At 29.1% G+C, this 16,909-nt stretch overlaps 2 protein-coding genes across 2 annotated transcripts; both read left to right on the plus strand.

The window, feature by feature from the left end:
• Nucleotides 1-1,155: 1,155 nt before the first annotated feature.
• LOC126859165 (proteasome subunit beta type-6) lies at nt 1,156-3,620 on the plus strand. Its single transcript, XM_050610201.1, has 5 exons — nt 1,156-1,349; nt 2,682-2,749; nt 2,831-2,962; nt 3,040-3,314; nt 3,371-3,620. Exons 1-5 carry the CDS (start codon nt 1,260-1,262, stop codon nt 3,496-3,498), a joined length of 693 nt encoding a protein of 230 aa, XP_050466158.1. The 5' UTR covers nt 1,156-1,259; the 3' UTR covers nt 3,499-3,620.
• A 499-nt stretch (nt 3,621-4,119) lies between these two features.
• LOC126859148 (sodium-coupled monocarboxylate transporter 1-like) lies at nt 4,120-15,365 on the plus strand. The gene is made up of 14 exons (XM_050610171.1): nt 4,120-4,911; nt 6,153-6,367; nt 6,468-6,519; nt 6,660-6,727; nt 7,215-7,369; nt 10,942-11,082; nt 11,422-11,530; nt 11,601-11,710; nt 12,631-12,817; nt 12,893-12,979; nt 13,085-13,173; nt 13,375-13,485; nt 14,486-14,690; nt 14,992-15,365. The coding sequence occupies exons 1-14, from the start codon at nt 4,647-4,649 to the stop codon at nt 15,073-15,075; spliced, it is 1,878 nt and encodes a 625-aa protein (XP_050466128.1). The 5' UTR covers nt 4,120-4,646; the 3' UTR covers nt 15,076-15,365.
• The last annotated feature ends 1,544 nt before the right edge of the window (nt 15,366-16,909 follow it).

A 16,909-nucleotide genomic window follows, 5' to 3' on the forward strand; every position in this document is an offset into this window, starting at 1 on the left:
TTTTAATTATTTATAAAGTATAATTGTATTGGATATAGAATTGAAAGTTTTATATATGATGTTTTGGATAAAATAATTATAAATATTCAACAAATTATAGTTAACAAATTATTATTATATACGTTTTATGATTCCATAAAGTACGGCGCATTTACTCCTCAATTTAAGAATGAGTAATTATTATATATATATTTGTCTGTATGATTAAATATTAAAATCTTAAAAGTTAGATATTAAGCGGGGAACACACACTTTTCCATAAGCGCATAACCATAAGTATAAGGAAATTGATTGGTTCATTTTCTTATGCATACATTTGTGGACCAATCAATTTCTTTATGTTTATGGTTATGCGCTTATGCTAAAGTGTGTGCTCCCCGCTTTAGTATCGAGATTATCGAGTATGAGACTCGCTCGCAAGTTCGTTCTCAAAGTAATCAGCAGGTTAGTTCTAGAAAATCACTGCTGTACAACTAGTTAGTTCTAAATAATGCTTCCTGATTCGTCGATCCAAGGAATTCTCAATTCCTTGCGCCATCGATTATTATTACTAAAAGGATTAAAATATATTCGGTTTTTAGGCTAAATAACCATATGGAATTAAAATAATAAACGATTAATGAAATTAGTTAACAATTAAAATAAAAGCAAATGGATTACATAATTATTCTATAGGTATTTTGTAGGGATAAAAGCGGTACTTAATTACTAGCTATAATATAGTTTTAAAATTGGCAGGTCGTTACATTGCCCTATTAAAGTAGAGAGCAATCTTTTTCTTACTGAGCTAATTTCACCACCTTCGGTTAAGTTAACCGACGGTTAAAATCAGGGTGGTAACAGAAAATAAAGGCGAATGAAAACTAAGCATTCTTATCATTTCAGTTGCCACCCTGCCGTTTGGTTAATCTTACCGAAGATGGTGAAATTGGGCCTAACTGAGGTATAGAGAGAAAAAGAGCATCGCTGAGACGTAACACTTTTGTATTTTTCACTTCGTTTCGAAAACTGTAATAGGCCTTCTAATGGCTTAGAGTCTCTATTGTTATTATAGGGATTCTAATTTGAACCAATGAAATTATAATTTTTCTAGTAAATTCGCTCATTTTTGTAATTTCTACCCTCATTTGAATTACAGAATTGATGCCCTTGAATGATTATCTATGTGAACGTCTATCTATGTGGCATGAATTGAATGACTCTGCGAGAGAGAATTGGAGATAATTGTGACAGCTGAGTTAGAAAAATTTTTGATAAGAATGGCTTATGTGGGTAATATTTTGCAACAAGCGGCTACTATTTCGGAAAATATGATGCCGGACTGGTTAACTTCGGAGCAGAGCACTGGGGTAAGTTCTTGAAAATAATGATGACGATGATATGTTATTAGGTTATAATGACACTGCAAAGATATGATTAAAAAACAATCTTTTTATGAAATTTATTTAAGTAGATGAATATTTCAGACACAATTAAAAAATATATTTATTTACTATTCTTTTGAGTTAAAAAAAATTGATTTTTTTTTTACTGATATATTCGTGGATATATACTCTGAAGTATATGTATTTGCAATTAATTTTCTTTTTTTTTAATTTAAATATGGACACTCTATATATTAATTGTTTAAAAATATTTCCATTGTAACAAAGCTAAAATTATAAAGGAAAAGTTTTTACTCATTGTACACAGAGTGTTCCAGAAATACTTCAACAGACTTTGGGGGTGAGTGCTCGACACAAAAACAAGAAAAAAAGTCATATAAATATATAGAAATGCCTGATTTATAATCAAAAGATTACATTCAATTTAATACCAATATCTGGCTTAAATCCATTATATTTTTGTCTGTGAGACACTTAAAAGACTTACTTTATATAATTAAAATTACAAATGAAGAGATGCTTCATTGACATAGATGTCTACAAAACAATTTGTAATCATGGGATCATTGAAAGGGTGCGACAATTCATGATCTGATGTGTTGATGCGCGCATTGAAGCAGGTTGAAGCATTTTGAGCAGTTTTATAAATTGTTACTAAATAAACAATTATATTAAATATATATTACATTAATCATGTGTCATTGTAGACATATCCTGTTAAGTTTTTTTGTCATTGAAATCTTTCGATTATAACTCATAAACTAGGCATTTTTAGATATATGTTTACATAACTTTTTTCTTGTTTCTTGGAGAATTTGCTCCAAAAATTTGTTGAAATATTTCTGAAACACCTTGCATAAATAATCAAATAACATTGCTATTTTATTTGTATTCTGCATACATACTTTAAAATATAGTTTTGATTCAATATCTTTTTTATAAAAATTTAAAAGGATGCAAAGTTTAATTTAAAATCTTAAAAGTATAGTTATAAAAAGTATTGGAAATATTGAAGGAATATTTATAGAAAGTTATTGTATTTGAAAGAGGAGAAAATGACAGAAAAATATATAAACATAGACAAATGAAATAACAATTTTTATAAGTGTGATGTAAAACGTTATATTTAAACATCATCAGTGAGATTCTATTAAAAGATTTGAATATGTGAGATTCTGATAAAGAGAATTATGAGTTTATCACGTGTTTTTTTATCTTGATTTTATCTTGACACTGGATTTGAGCTCCTTATGTCAATTTAGTGCAATATTTGATATCATTACAACATATTTACAGACGTCAATCATGGCATGCGAATTCGACGGTGGCGTCGTAATTGGCGCCGATTCTCGGGGTACAACAGGGTAAAATATATAATTTATTGATGAGATTATATTTATCGATTACAATTCTTTGTTGTCGATTAATTTATGTAATTATTTTAGAGCTTATGTTTCCAATCGTTACGCCGACAAATTGACACGAGTGACGGATTACATTTATTGCTGTCGTTCCGGTTCAGCGGCGGACACACAAGCAATCGCTGATATTGTAGCTTATCATTTGGGATTGCATCAGTAAGATAACATTAGGGGAAATAAATAAGTGTCATATTTTATCGACAGCTATAAGACAAATAAATTTTTCATATTAGAATGGAGCTTGGAACACAGCCCTTGGTGGAAACGGCTGCCAACGTGTTTCGCGAGATATGCTACAATTATCGAGACTCTCTGATGGCTGGGATTCTGGTGGCGGGATGGGATAAACAAAAGGGTGGTCAGGTCTACAGTATTCCCATAGGTGGTATGTGCGTGAGACAGCCAATCTCGATAGGCGGTTCTGGTTCGACGTACGTGTACGGCTACGTAGACGCACAATATAAACCCAAAATGTCGAAGGACGAATGTCTCAAATTGGTGGAGAACAGTAAGTGTATTGTCAAAAGGAAAGGAGATTCAAATCTTAATAATAACTTTTTACAGCGCTCGCATTAGCCATGGCCCGTGACGGAAGTAGCGGTGGTGTCATACGAACCGGAGTGATTACAGAAAAGGGAATTGAGAGGAAAGTCATATTGGGCAATGAATTGCCACGTTTCTACGAAGGCTAAAAATTACTATGTCATTAAGTCGTTGTCGCGATACGTTTAACGTAAAGTTTACATTTTTAGAAATCTAAGCGCGGGATACATACACTATGCATTTGCTAATTAAAATTAAAAGGAAAATCGTATGATTATGTTCTTCTTTATTCCTCGATGTTTATCCTGGAAATGCAATATTTGCATATATATTTTTATCCTGTGATGTAGCGAAAGCTTAAATAATGATTGAAGAACACTTGATTACGAAAATTATGATTTGTTAATTGATCGTGAAGAATTTTGTAAATGAAAATTAGAAAGATTATTGATTGGTATCATCATTATTGTAAGATGCACTAATTCCAATCACAATATCTCTTGAAACGTTTTTGCGCGAGACAACTTCTCGTTCGTCGACTCTACAAGATTTCGTGTAGACTCTACAAGACATGGTGCTGGAATTGTTGCCGATTTCCAAACACGTATCCATACCGCCAATGCTAAATTTAGGTCGTATTATTCACTTACGATTCTCTGGCCGTGTGGTATAACTCGTCGGTCGTTCGTTTCGTACTCCGTACTTTATGCCTATTGTTAGGCTTAATTAGAAGATTGTCGCAATGACACTATCGTGACGCGTATAATCATGGCGCGATGCGATCCTCTTCCTCACCCGGCTGTGCTGCGATTCGCATCAAGGTAGTCGTCTCTCGGCTTCCGCGATAGACTTTTCAATCTTGCGCTTTGTTAATTTGAGAACGGTATCGGTCTGTTCTAATATCTATAAACTTCGAATCTTTCAATATTCGCGTACTTATCTCGATGTTAACGATACAACTTGGACATTAAATTCAATTTTGATTTAAAAAAGTGAAACTTAATCATCTAAACTCTCTTAAATGTTGATAAAATTTTAAAGCGATTAACATTTATTTTAACAAAATTTATTTTAGAGATAATTAAATTGTGGTAGCATCCCGCAAATTCTTTTGCGATTTATTCCATATTCTTCATGGTAGATCATAGCGTGACTATCCGCTGCTACTTCCGTGACATTAATAAAACGCGTTGCGTTTAAGCATTGGATTAAAACAATCGAAAAATCTTGCTCTCAAGAGCAACATTTCTCCACTTCGATAATCTATCAAAGCGACGAGATTCCGTTTTGTAACAAAATGACCTCGGAGGGTACCTCCGACGATCTGGGCTTGGCGAATTGGACGCCGGAAATGCCCACTGTACAGGAGATCAGCGAATCAATGCAGAATTTTGGTACATCCGATTACACCGTGTTCGCGGTGATGCTGATTGCCTGCGGCTTCGTCGGTATTTATTTTGGCTTCGTGAACAAATCTTCAGGCGAGGATGAGTATCTGGTCGGCGGAAGGAACATGAAGACATTTCCAGTCAGCCTTAGCCTGATAGCGAGTTTTATATCGGGTAGAACTATATTCTTACTTTTTACTAATTTTTCTCATAAGCAACAAGAGATCATTAAATATAAAAATATCAAAATGTATCTATAATACACATTTAGATCTTGATATAAAGTGGGAAAATTCGAAAAAGATTTATATTTTGCTAGCTTAATATATTTCTCCAATAATTTATTTATTTATTTTTATTTGTATTTGTTAAGCGTTATATACACAAGATAATCCAGGAGAAAAGATCAATATTCTGGAAGGTGATATCAGTCATTTTAAGCAAAAATGTTCATACAAACGAGTATCCTATTTCAAATGATTTCCAAAATAGAGCTGTTTGAATATACAGTTGCAAAATTACTGATAATAAAGAGATACTACATATTGTTTCTAACTTGTGTTCTAATTTATGTTCAAGTGACACATTTTTTTAGAGTTTATAATAAATTTTAATAATTTAATTTACTAATAATAAAGCTAAAATTAAGCAAAAATGTTCATACGACAGTCGTTCATATGAACATTTTTGCTTAAAATAATCGATGCTATCATCTTCCAGAATATTGATCTTTTCTCCTGGGATGTCTTGTATACATATATAATTAAAAAAGACTAAATACTTCACGGTGTTTCTCTTTAGGTTTCTCATTATGTGAGAAGTTTTTAATATCTTTTTTTGTTTATATTTATTTGTTATGTTATATTTATATGGAAAATTTCCATCTAATCATGATTTTTTTTTCATAGCATATATCATACAGCTTCATTCTAGATGATAACAAACTGTTAGATTAGATAAGCAAGCAGTTAAGTTGTAAATATCTTGTCACTTGTGTAAATTAAATGTGCGATAGGAAAATTTACATAATTGTCTATGTTCTACATTATATCATACGCGTATATATATTTTTGGAAATGTGAAACAGAGATAAAATTAATTAAATAATTAAAAAGCATGTGTAACATAATAACAAGAAATAACAATAATATTAACAGTAATAATAACAGTATTATTATATTATTATATTTATTGTATAAAATATTGATTTATGTGTGCCGAAAAATTTCAAAACTGAATGTTCATAAAATTATGCCTAATATTAAGCATAAGTAGGTTTAAAATCTCTATACATTTCTTATTCTATTTAATTTTATGATGTAACAAATATATTAATAATAATTGTTCAATGTCGGGAAATTGAATTATGAGATTAATTTCTCTAATCGTTCAAAATTGGTTGGACAACATCTCAGGTATCTCATTGCTGGGTACACCGACGGAGGTTTACGTGCACGGTACAAGTTATCTCTTCATCGGTTGCGCGGTCATCTTCGTCGGTCTCATCATGTCCATCGTATTTCTGCCAGTCTTTCACGATCTTAAACTTACCAGCACATACGAATATCTCGAGAAGCGTTTCGACAAAAGGATCAGATTGTTAGGTTCGATTCTCTTCGCCATCGGTATCGTAAGTAAATCCTCGAGAAAGAGAATCGCGTGCATAAATCTTTTTTTTTTACAATTTTACTGTCTCGAGCGATACAAATATATACGATGACTTCTTTTAGATGACTTGGCTGCCGATTGTCATCTATGTACCCGCATTGGCTTTCAATCAAGGTATATACCTCTTTTAAACGAAAGTTTAATGAGAAATCGAAATTAATTAAAATTTAATTAAATTGTTTTGCAAAATATGTCGCCTAAATAAGAGAACGTGTTATACGTGAGGAATCATTTCCGACAACTTTTATTTTCAGTTACGGGGGTGAATGTTCACATAATAACTCCTTTTGTGTGCATTGTTTGCATATTCTACACCTGTGTGGTAAGTTAGCCAAGCTCTAAGAGAAAAATATAAATACATGCCGCGAGACAAACTCAAATATAGACAAGAATAATCAATTTAAACCTGAATACATATATACCTGTGTTTGTCTTGTACATATATATTTTCGTAAAATCGAATAAAAATTTCATTAAAGTTTAATTTAAAATTAACTGAAGAAGTTTTATTGATTTTTTAAAAAATTTTAATTTTAAAAGTTTAGTTTACGAAAAGCCCCTTTTATAACACAAAAATTATTCCCTTTCATATTTTCTAAGAAAAAATTGAAAAAAATCAATCAAAGAATCTATTAAAAAGATGTTCAGTTAAAATGTCCTGTATGTATATGTAATTTTAACTGAATTACATTTTATAGTCAGATCAGATTGATCTAAATAAAATGGGTTTTATTAATGGCACTAGGGAAATAGCTTATTTAATCCTTCTTTTGAAAGGAATTTAATTCTTCTTTTTTTATTGCATTCAGGGCGGTCTCAAGGCAGTAGTATGGACGGATTTCATTCAAACTTTCATCATGTTCGGTTCCATGTTGTTAATTATAATTAAGGGCACAGCCGACGTCGGTGGATTGTCTTTGGTGATTCGAAGAAATCTAGAATCCGGAAGACTCGAATTACCCACGTGCGTACATTAATAATACAGATGTCTCGTTATCCTAATACTTAAATAAGTGTAGCTTTATACATATAAAAAAAAGAAAAAGATTTTATAAATGATATAAGTTACAGTCTGGTAAATATTTTTTTTTTTGTAAATTGGATTAATTTATATTTCACAGATCGTTTTTATTTTTATATATATCGTAGAGGATACATTTCTAATTGTAAGTAACATGCACTTTGAATTTTGTGGCGCTTTTTTTGAGTTCCAGAGATATGCATTTTTAAATATCATAATTTTTGCATTTACTTATATCATCTTTTCATTATATCTTACTTGCGTGTTTATATTTTTTTATTTACATTTGTGTTATTGTCAGTACACATCCGCTAAGAAATTTTTTTGTTTACATTTAATTGTCTTTGTATTATTGTTAGTATGCTTCAGAATCACAATTGCTACTTCACGCAAAACGAAGTTCAACGCAAATCTATGTGTCTAGTTTTTTGATAGTGGAGATCTCTTGCAGGGGGAGGGGTGGAACATATTGCCTTCATGCATATATTTTTTTATGCAAAATGAGGTTCCACATGGGTTTACCCGTGAGTAACTTTCCACATAAGTCGAGGTTCAACTCAAATCTTTATATTGATAAGTGCTGTTTTGTATAATTTTCTAGTAAATGGAAAATCGTAAATCCATGAAATCTCACTTCGCATTAAAAAGTATATGCGGAGGCAGTATGTTCCGCTCCCCTTGCGGGGACTCTACTATCAAAAAACTAGATACATAGATTCGCGTTAAATCCCGCTTTGCGTGGAAAGTAGAAAAATCCAAGAAGTTTTGTCTTTGAAAATAAATAGATACGTTTGTTTTACACAAACGTAACAAACTTTATTATTTATACAACGTAAACAAACTTTATTTTTTTCTTATTTTATAATAAAAAAAGCATTAAAATTGTGAAACTTTAAAATCGTATATCTCTGGAAACAGAAGAAAGCGCCACAAAATTCGGTACGATTACAATAACTATGGCCCCTTATTTGAAGAGTCGTTTCTGAAGGCATTTTTCAAGAAAGATAGGAAAAATAGTAAAAAAAATTTTTGATCAATATTTTCCAAGATATGCGATTTTAAAGTTTTACAGTTTTTTTCTGTTATAAAATTAGAAAAAATAAAGTTTGTTTACGTTGCATTTGTGTAAAGCAGATGTGAAAAAGTCTCTTTACATTTCCAAGGACGAAACTCCTTGGGCTTTTTTACTTTCCACACAAATCGACTCAAACTTTCGTTCTACTCAAATTTTTGTATTGATAAGTATTGTTTATATAATTTATTGGTAAATATAAAGTGGAAAGTTGTGAAACCCATATGGAATCTCATTTCGCATTAAAAAATATTAGCGTGGAGGCAGTATATGTTCCGTCCCTCTCCCCCGTAGGGGGGCTCCACTATCAGAAAATTAGACACATAGGTTGCGTTGAACTTTGTTTTACGTGGAAAGTAGAAAAATCCAAGAAGTTTTGTCTCTGGAAAAGTAAACAAACACTTTTTCTACGTCTGCTTTACACAAACACAATGTAAACAAACTTTATTTTTCCTTATTTTATAACAGAAAATGCATTAAAATTATGAAAATTTAAAATCGCATATTTTGGAAACTATTGGTCAAAAATTTTTTTTACTATTTTTTCCATGTTTCTCAACAAAAATGTTTTCAGAAACGACCCTTCAAATAGGGGGTCGTAGTTATTGTAATCATCCCAAAATTCAAAGTGTGTGTTACTTAGAAATGCACCTTTTACAATATATGTAAAAATGAAAACAATCTGTGAGATGTAAGTTAATCCAATCATTTACCTTTTTTTAAAAGAAATGATATAGTTTTATTTTATAAAAGAATGATTTAAAATATATGATGATTAAAAATATATGTTAATTGAAATTACGTTTGAAAAGTACGCTCCAGGACAATAGTTTGGAAACACTTTTTAAAAACTATATTTTTGGAATTATTCATTCCAGGGACCCGGAACGAAACAAAATTAGGGTTCGGGTTTGGTTATGGTTTAATAAAATATTTAATGACTATTCAGTTTCAATTCCTTGATAAGTAATGGAAATCGAAACCGCTTAAAACACAGTTTTTTCGGTTACGATCCCGGTTCTTTTAAAATTATTACTTTTCTAACTTTTTTCTAATAAATTCTAATAAATATTATTTTTATTCGCAAATATATTGTTGCTTTTTTATGTAAAAATGCAGAGTTTATTAAATTTACTTCTTTTCTTTCTCTATATATATATATATATATATATATATATATATATATATATATATATATATATGTATTGTACAGGATGTTCTAGACCATACGTCCACCGTTTTTTTTTCAAAAACTAAGCATTTTAGAGAAAAATGATTTGAACAAAAATTGTTTGAGAAGAACATAAGATGGTATCATTAGTTTGACCTTGGATGGCATTCTTAAGGTCAAGTCAAGGATACCTTTAATTTCTTAAATAGAATCCCCTATTTTTTATTGCATATTCTTATTGCTTATGTCGAGAGCTTTCCAAAACACTATAACAAAGTATTTTTTCATTAAGAATTTTTTGAGTTATTTTGTATCTGACATATTTTAGTATAAAATATAAAATATCTCGAAAATTATTTAGTGTTCAATAATTGTATCGTAATACTTTTATGTACAGAATAATAAGATGAATCAAATGGTGTAAAGAAAAAATAAATAAATAATTGTTATAAAAAAATATATTGCAAATAATTGCATACTTTTTTTTAAAAAACAATTATTTTCTGTACTGTAAAATGCTTAGTTTTTGAAAGAAAAGGGGTGTACGGTGGTCTAGGACACCTTGTATGTACAGGGTGTCTCAGAGCACTTGTGATAACGTTCGTGAGTGGGTAGAACACAGTAAACTGAACAGAAAAGTTCTTTACCATTTTTTGATCTGAACTTTCTTTTCGTTGTTATATGATGTTAAAGTTAGTTAATCAGCGCCTGTTTACACGAGAAACAAAGGAGGGATGTCAAGGATTGAAGTAACGAGACGGCTTTCTGCTGTGAGGCATCAGCCCTCTGACTCTGACATTGTTCTATTTTCATTAAGTTTTTCATCTTCCGATGACTTTCAAAAGTCGAGAAAATGACAAAGTTAATAATATAAAAATATTTTGTAGAAATAAATTACAAGAACTGTAAAAGTACTGAAAAGAACCGTAAACCGAAAATATTTTAACGGTCCGATTACAGTTCCGGATTACAGTTTATTATAAATTTTACAGTTTCAATACGGTTTACGGTTTTAGTCCTATTAAAAAAAATTATGAAACGGTTATCGGTTCCGGTTTGATCCAGATCTTTGATTCATTCAAATATCTACAATATATTTTATTTTATATAATTTGTTTGAATGCTTTTGTACTCGCTTTATACATTTTTGTATATTTATTTTATTTTTTATGTTTAAAATCAATTTTTGTTAATAAATAAATATAAATTTAATATAATTTATCGGTATTTTTAAACTTTTGGTTTAAAATATATAATCGTCTCGCTTAACAGGATAGATTGGAGCCCTTTGACAAGACACACGATTTGGGCGCTTACGATAGGCGGTTTTGTACATTGGCTGCAAATTTCCGCTATTAATCAAAATATGATTCAACGATACTTGTCGCTTCCCACTTTGCAATCAGCTAGAAGGTATATTTTATTCTTTCATAAATGAAAAAAATTAATAATTTCTTTTTTTACAAGAACAACAATATTTTTAATTAAAATAATTATATATATGTTATTATCATTATACATATATATATATATATATATATATATATATATATATATGTATATATCAATTTAAATTTATTAGTATTGCATATAATATTTTCGTGCTTTCAAAATAAATAAATTTATTTTATACATATGTCATATGTAACTGATAATTACAAACATACACAACATGTAATAAATAAATTCATTCTTCTCTTTTATGTATATGTACATATAAATAATACCGTTCTTGATAACTATGTATTTTAGAGCACTCTGGTGTTTTATAATCGGAGTTTTAATTTTAATTGGTATGTGTGGATATGCTGGTCTACTAATTTATGCTTGGTATCACGAATGCGATCCACTCACGACCAAGGTAACATCAAGTTTGCTTATTTAACCGCGACCACTGAACATCGATTAATGTATGCATATACATGCTACAGCTGGCACGTGCCAAGGATCAATTGCTACCTCTGCTGGTCATGAACGTTTTAGGAAAATTTCCAGGACTGCCCGGTCTCTTCGTGGCTGGCGTGTTTAGCGCCGCACTCAGGTATTCACATTTATAATTATTTAATTCAAATAAAATGGGAAGAAATCTGTGTATAATTATTAGAAGATATCAAAAGAAGATAATGAATAGCTATCCCTTTTATTTTTAAATGCATGCAGAGTGTTTCCTAAGTAAGTACACAAACTTGAGAAAATATTCCTTGGCTTATTTTAAGGAGAAAAGGTTCTATAAATATGTATTCTAAACTGCTTCAAAATACAAGGTGTTAAAATTGTGCAAACAAAATGAGAATTTCGGAAATTTGGAAAAGGTTTAAAGATAATCTATTCAAAATTTTTGAAATTAATATTATTTTATTAAATTACATATATTTCTTAACATTTTTTATTAAAAAATTAATATGACTATGCACCACTCTGGTAAATCTAAAAATATTTTATAAAAAAGCTTTATCATTAACGTTTCATCAGTTCTTAATATCACATTTGTATCACATTATGTATATAATATTGTATGTAAAAAACTATATAATATATGTAATAATTAAAACTATAATAATGTATGTAATAATGTATATAAAAACTATATAATATATATAAATATACGTAATAATTAAAAAATGAATAATAATATATAATAAAAAATATGTAACAATATTACATTAATGTCGCGTAATAATATCACATTAATCACGCATACCAAATTTGAATAAAATATTTTTAAACATTTCCTAGATTTTCGAAATTTTCATTTTCTTTGCACAACTTTGACACCTTATATTTTGAAAACGAAACAGTTTAGGACACATATTTATATATAAGTTATATATATTTGTTTATATATAGTTTATATATATTTTTTTCTTAAAATAAGCCAAGGAATATCCCTTCAAGTTTGTGTACTTATTTAAGAAATATCATGTATGTATGCAATATAAGATTTTTTGGGGATTTTTTTAGCTCGCTGTCGACTGGCTTAAACTCTATGGCGGCAGTAGTACTAGAAGACTTTGTCAAGCCTTTCATCAAAACTCCGTTTACACGTAGAAATGCCGATATCTTCATGAAGCTTACAGTTGTCGTTTTGGGGGCGACGTGCGTCGCCCTTGTCTTTGTCGTCGAACAAACAGGCATTCATGTGCTGCAGGTAAACAGATCGGAGATCTATCAAGTAATATAAATTGAATTTTTTCTCTCTTATATATTGGAATTATTTTTGTAGTTATCCATGAGCCTGGGTGCCATTACTAGCGGACCGTCTCTCGGCATTTTTAGCATGGGATTATTGTTACCGTGGATTAACGGCAAAGCATGTGTTTTAACGATAACTTTATTTTGACTTAATTTAATAGCTATATGTATATTTGGATTTGTCTACAGTAAAAAAGACCTTCTCATATTTTCAATTTGGCAGGGTGCTCTGATCGGAGGACTCGCGGGTCTGAGCTTCATGAGTTGGCTCGGTCTTTCCGCTGAAGCGGCCATCGCTAGTGGACAAATTAAGTTAATGTTAAATTCATTTATTATAAAGGTGTCCCGAAAATTGCGCAAATACTTTTATCATTTAATTTTTTGACAATTTTTCTGTATAATAGTATTTTGATTCGCGAAGCTCGGAATATTCTGTATATGATGATATAAACTTAATGTCATATATCATATTGTCTCCTTTTAAAATCCTCTAACAATCACATGTCTTTGCAGATTCGATGTGAAACCCGTCACTACGGAGGGATGTGCTTATTCGTTCCCGCAAGTGGAAAATTTACTGTTATCTGTACCGCCGGATTCGATTTTCAACGATGCGAATGGAGAGTAAGTTTTAGAGAGTGTTATTAAATTTATTTATACATATATAAATTTGACATAAATGAATAACTGATAAAATAACCAGCTTGGGTAAATTAATCTTTTCATTTTAACTTAAGTTTAAAGTTAATAACGAAAAATTAATTAAGTTTACGTTAAAAGTTACTTAAACAAAAATTAAAGTTAGTTAAAATTAGTTAAAATTATTAGTTAAAATTAAAAAATTATTAACTTATTAAAAAATTAAAAACAAAAAATAATGATTACATAATTAATCTTTTAATTGTACATTTTAAATTGAACCTTTTAAATTTAGGTTATATAATAAAAAGATAATTTTTTTTATAATAGAGATAAAATATTTTTTCTTATATGTATAACAATTAATAATACACATTATTTAAATATAGTTGTATAATGGAAATATAATGTTTAAAAACAAAACGATTAATTAGGAACTTCGGTTAAGAGGACTTTCCTGTTTAATTATTTGAACCGCTCTCCCTGCATACATGCGTTTTATCTTTATCTTTAATTGTTAGATATTCTAATAATAAATTTAAACGATTTAAAATTATTTATTGAATTTTAATAAAAATGTCATTTTAAAATTATGGTAATTTTTCCTCTTAAGTCAGTTATATACTAAACAATCTGCAGTAGACATACGTTTTACGTGCGTCGAAGATGGTACTAGTGTTGCATTTTATGAATGCACATTTCACTGTCTTATGTTCTTATAATTATTAGTAAACAGATAATTTTCGATTATCAAAGATACAAAATTTTAACCCGTATAAAAAAAATTAATAAGTAAACGTTAATGCATTTAAAAGTAATTAGTTTAAGTTAAAAGTTATTAACTTTCAATTTTTTAACTTAACTTTTAACTTTTTAACTTTAGTTGCTATCCAACTCTGACAATAACTATATTATTGTGAATTTATTAAGATAAAGACTCGATTATACAAGTTTTATAATAAAATATATAATTATCATTTAATAGGGAACCATGGGCATTGTACCGTCTCAGTTATCTTTGGTACACCATGACCGGTGCCTTAATGACTATAAGCGTCGGTCTCCTCGTAACTCTTATTACCTCTCAAAATGTTGAAAAATTAGATCCGATGCTCCTGGCGCCATTTATGAGAAAATATTTGAAGACTTCAAGCAAAGATATCACTCCCGAAGAGCTTCATCAGGTCAAGGTATTTTATCATTTTTTAATTAAATTATTTTATTATTTTTGATTGAATTTCTTCTTATTAAATAATAACCGTTCCCTTTGTCTGCCTGCTTTCGTCCGATAATTCTGCTGATAATTTGCTAGTGATACAGCTTGTTTTACTGAATGTGCGCTGTATGTATTTGAATATATCATATATTGTTTAGATGCTTTTCTTATTAAAATAATTTTGTAATATTATTAATAATATTATTATTAATAAGATAATATATAATAATAATAAAATATATTTTTTAATACATTTAATTTATTGTTTTTATTAGATTGCGAAATCTGAAAAGGACGAAAAAACGGCATCTCGAACTATCAATGAAGATGATAAATTATTAGAAGCGACTTTGACATGATATGTAATATACAGTTCAGTTATAAAATTAATGAATGTATTATTGAATTTCCAAATGTATTAAAAACGATAGCATATTTCGTAACTCGGCGATATCGTTTTGTATAACTAAAGTTCGAATTGTACTATAACAGAAGCTTTGTACAAAGTTCATATATGTGATATTATACATATATATTCCTGGTAGCATTGTTATATGTACATTGTTAAAATTATTATAGATCGCTGTGCATATTATTTTTACTTAAGCGCAATAAAGGATACGAAGACATTGTATAATAATTTTACTAATTATTAATTAATTTTATTAATTGTTTCACATTATATATACATATAATTCAAAAAATATGTAGAAAATATATATGCATATCATAATCGATTCAGTATTTATTATCAAGTAAATAGAATTTTAAATTAGTAAAAAGTTTGTTTTAATCTTTCTCTCTCTTTTTCTTTTTTGATATATCTGAAAAACTTAATTATTATAGAAATATTTATTAAAATAAATAAATAAATAAATAAATAATATATAATATTTTTTATTTATACATATATATATATATATATATATATATATATATATATACACACGCATGCATGCATGCACGCACATATATAAATATATGTATATATATATGTATATATATATATATGTATATATATATATGTGTGTGTATATATATATATATATATATATATATATATATATATATATATATAATACAGGGTGTTTGAGTATACAAACTTAAAGGGGATATTGCTTGGCTTATTTTAGGAAGAAAAAATCCGATAAATATGTGTCGCGTTTTGTTTTCAAAATACAGAGTGTCAAAAAGTTGTACAAATCCTTACGGAAAAACACCTCAAATATTGAAAACACTTAATTTTGGGAGTTTACTCTCAAATTTGGGTTGTATATATTCAATTTTGAAAGTTTACTCTCAAGTTTGGATATATACACTCAAAATTTTGAGTGTTTACACTGAAGAGTGAGTGTGTGCACCAAACATTGAGTGTTTTTATACTCAAACTTGAGTGTGTACATCCTACATTGAGTATGAACATTGAACTTTTAAAAGTTTATTCTCAACACTTGAATATGACATTGAATAGATGAGTATATGCCCTAAACCTTTGAGTGTTATTCACAAGATTGAGTATTATTCTCAAGAGCCAATTGAGTGTTAACTGAAGGTGCTTTCCAGCAACATATACTCTGGATGCCTTCCGTTTCACGCATTGAGCGCATAGATCGCCTGAAAATCTATAGTTCACATATGTTATAGATTTCCAAGCTATTATGCGCTCTATGCGTGAAACGGAACGCAACCTCTGTTACACAAAAGCATTTTGTTGGCTACATATTATCTTAAAAGATGCTATAGATGTCGTTTGCTAGAAAATTTCCTGAGTCATAATTGAGTATTCTTAAGCGGGAAGCACACACTTTTGCATAAGCGCATAATTATAAGCATAAGGAAATTGATTGGTTCATTTTTTTATGCATATATTTATGGACCAATTAATTTTTTTATGTTTATGGTTATGCAAAAGTGTGTGCTCCCCGCTTTGTTATTAATGCTGAAATGTGTGTTGAGTGTGTATGCCCGCAAATATTTTAACACTGTTTAAAAATAATTGCATTTAAATTTTTTAAGTAAATGCAATAAATTTAAAGTATATTATATATATTATTACGGTTGCAATTTAATAAAACCTCAGTTCTTAAAAGTTAAAAATATATACTTAAATATATTTAAAATATATTTAAATATATTTTTTTAAGTAAACTGGAAGTTAATGTTTTTTTAACATCGAGTATCTAGGAAATAAAA

Source organism: Cataglyphis hispanica, chromosome 2 (genome assembly GCF_021464435.1).
Source record: "Cataglyphis hispanica isolate Lineage 1 chromosome 2, ULB_Chis1_1.0, whole genome shotgun sequence".
Lineage (NCBI taxonomy): Eukaryota > Metazoa > Arthropoda > Insecta > Hymenoptera > Formicidae > Cataglyphis > Cataglyphis hispanica.

Coding starts and splice junctions, on each gene's coding strand:
- LOC126859165 (XM_050610201.1), top strand. CDS start 1,260: ATGGCTTATGTGGGTAATATTTTGCAACAAGCGGCTACTATTTCGGAA. Junction 1,350..2,681: donor CTTCGGAGCAGAGCACTGGG/GTAAGTTCTTGA, acceptor ACATATTTACAG/ACGTCAATCATGGCATGCGA. Junction 3,315..3,370: donor TCTCAAATTGGTGGAGAACA/GTAAGTGTATTG, acceptor AACTTTTTACAG/CGCTCGCATTAGCCATGGCC.
- LOC126859148 (XM_050610171.1), top strand. CDS start 4,647: ATGACCTCGGAGGGTACCTCCGACGATCTGGGCTTGGCGAATTGGACG. Junction 6,368..6,467: donor TTCTCTTCGCCATCGGTATC/GTAAGTAAATCC, acceptor GACTTCTTTTAG/ATGACTTGGCTGCCGATTGT. Junction 11,531..11,600: donor GCGATCCACTCACGACCAAG/GTAACATCAAGT, acceptor TACATGCTACAG/CTGGCACGTGCCAAGGATCA.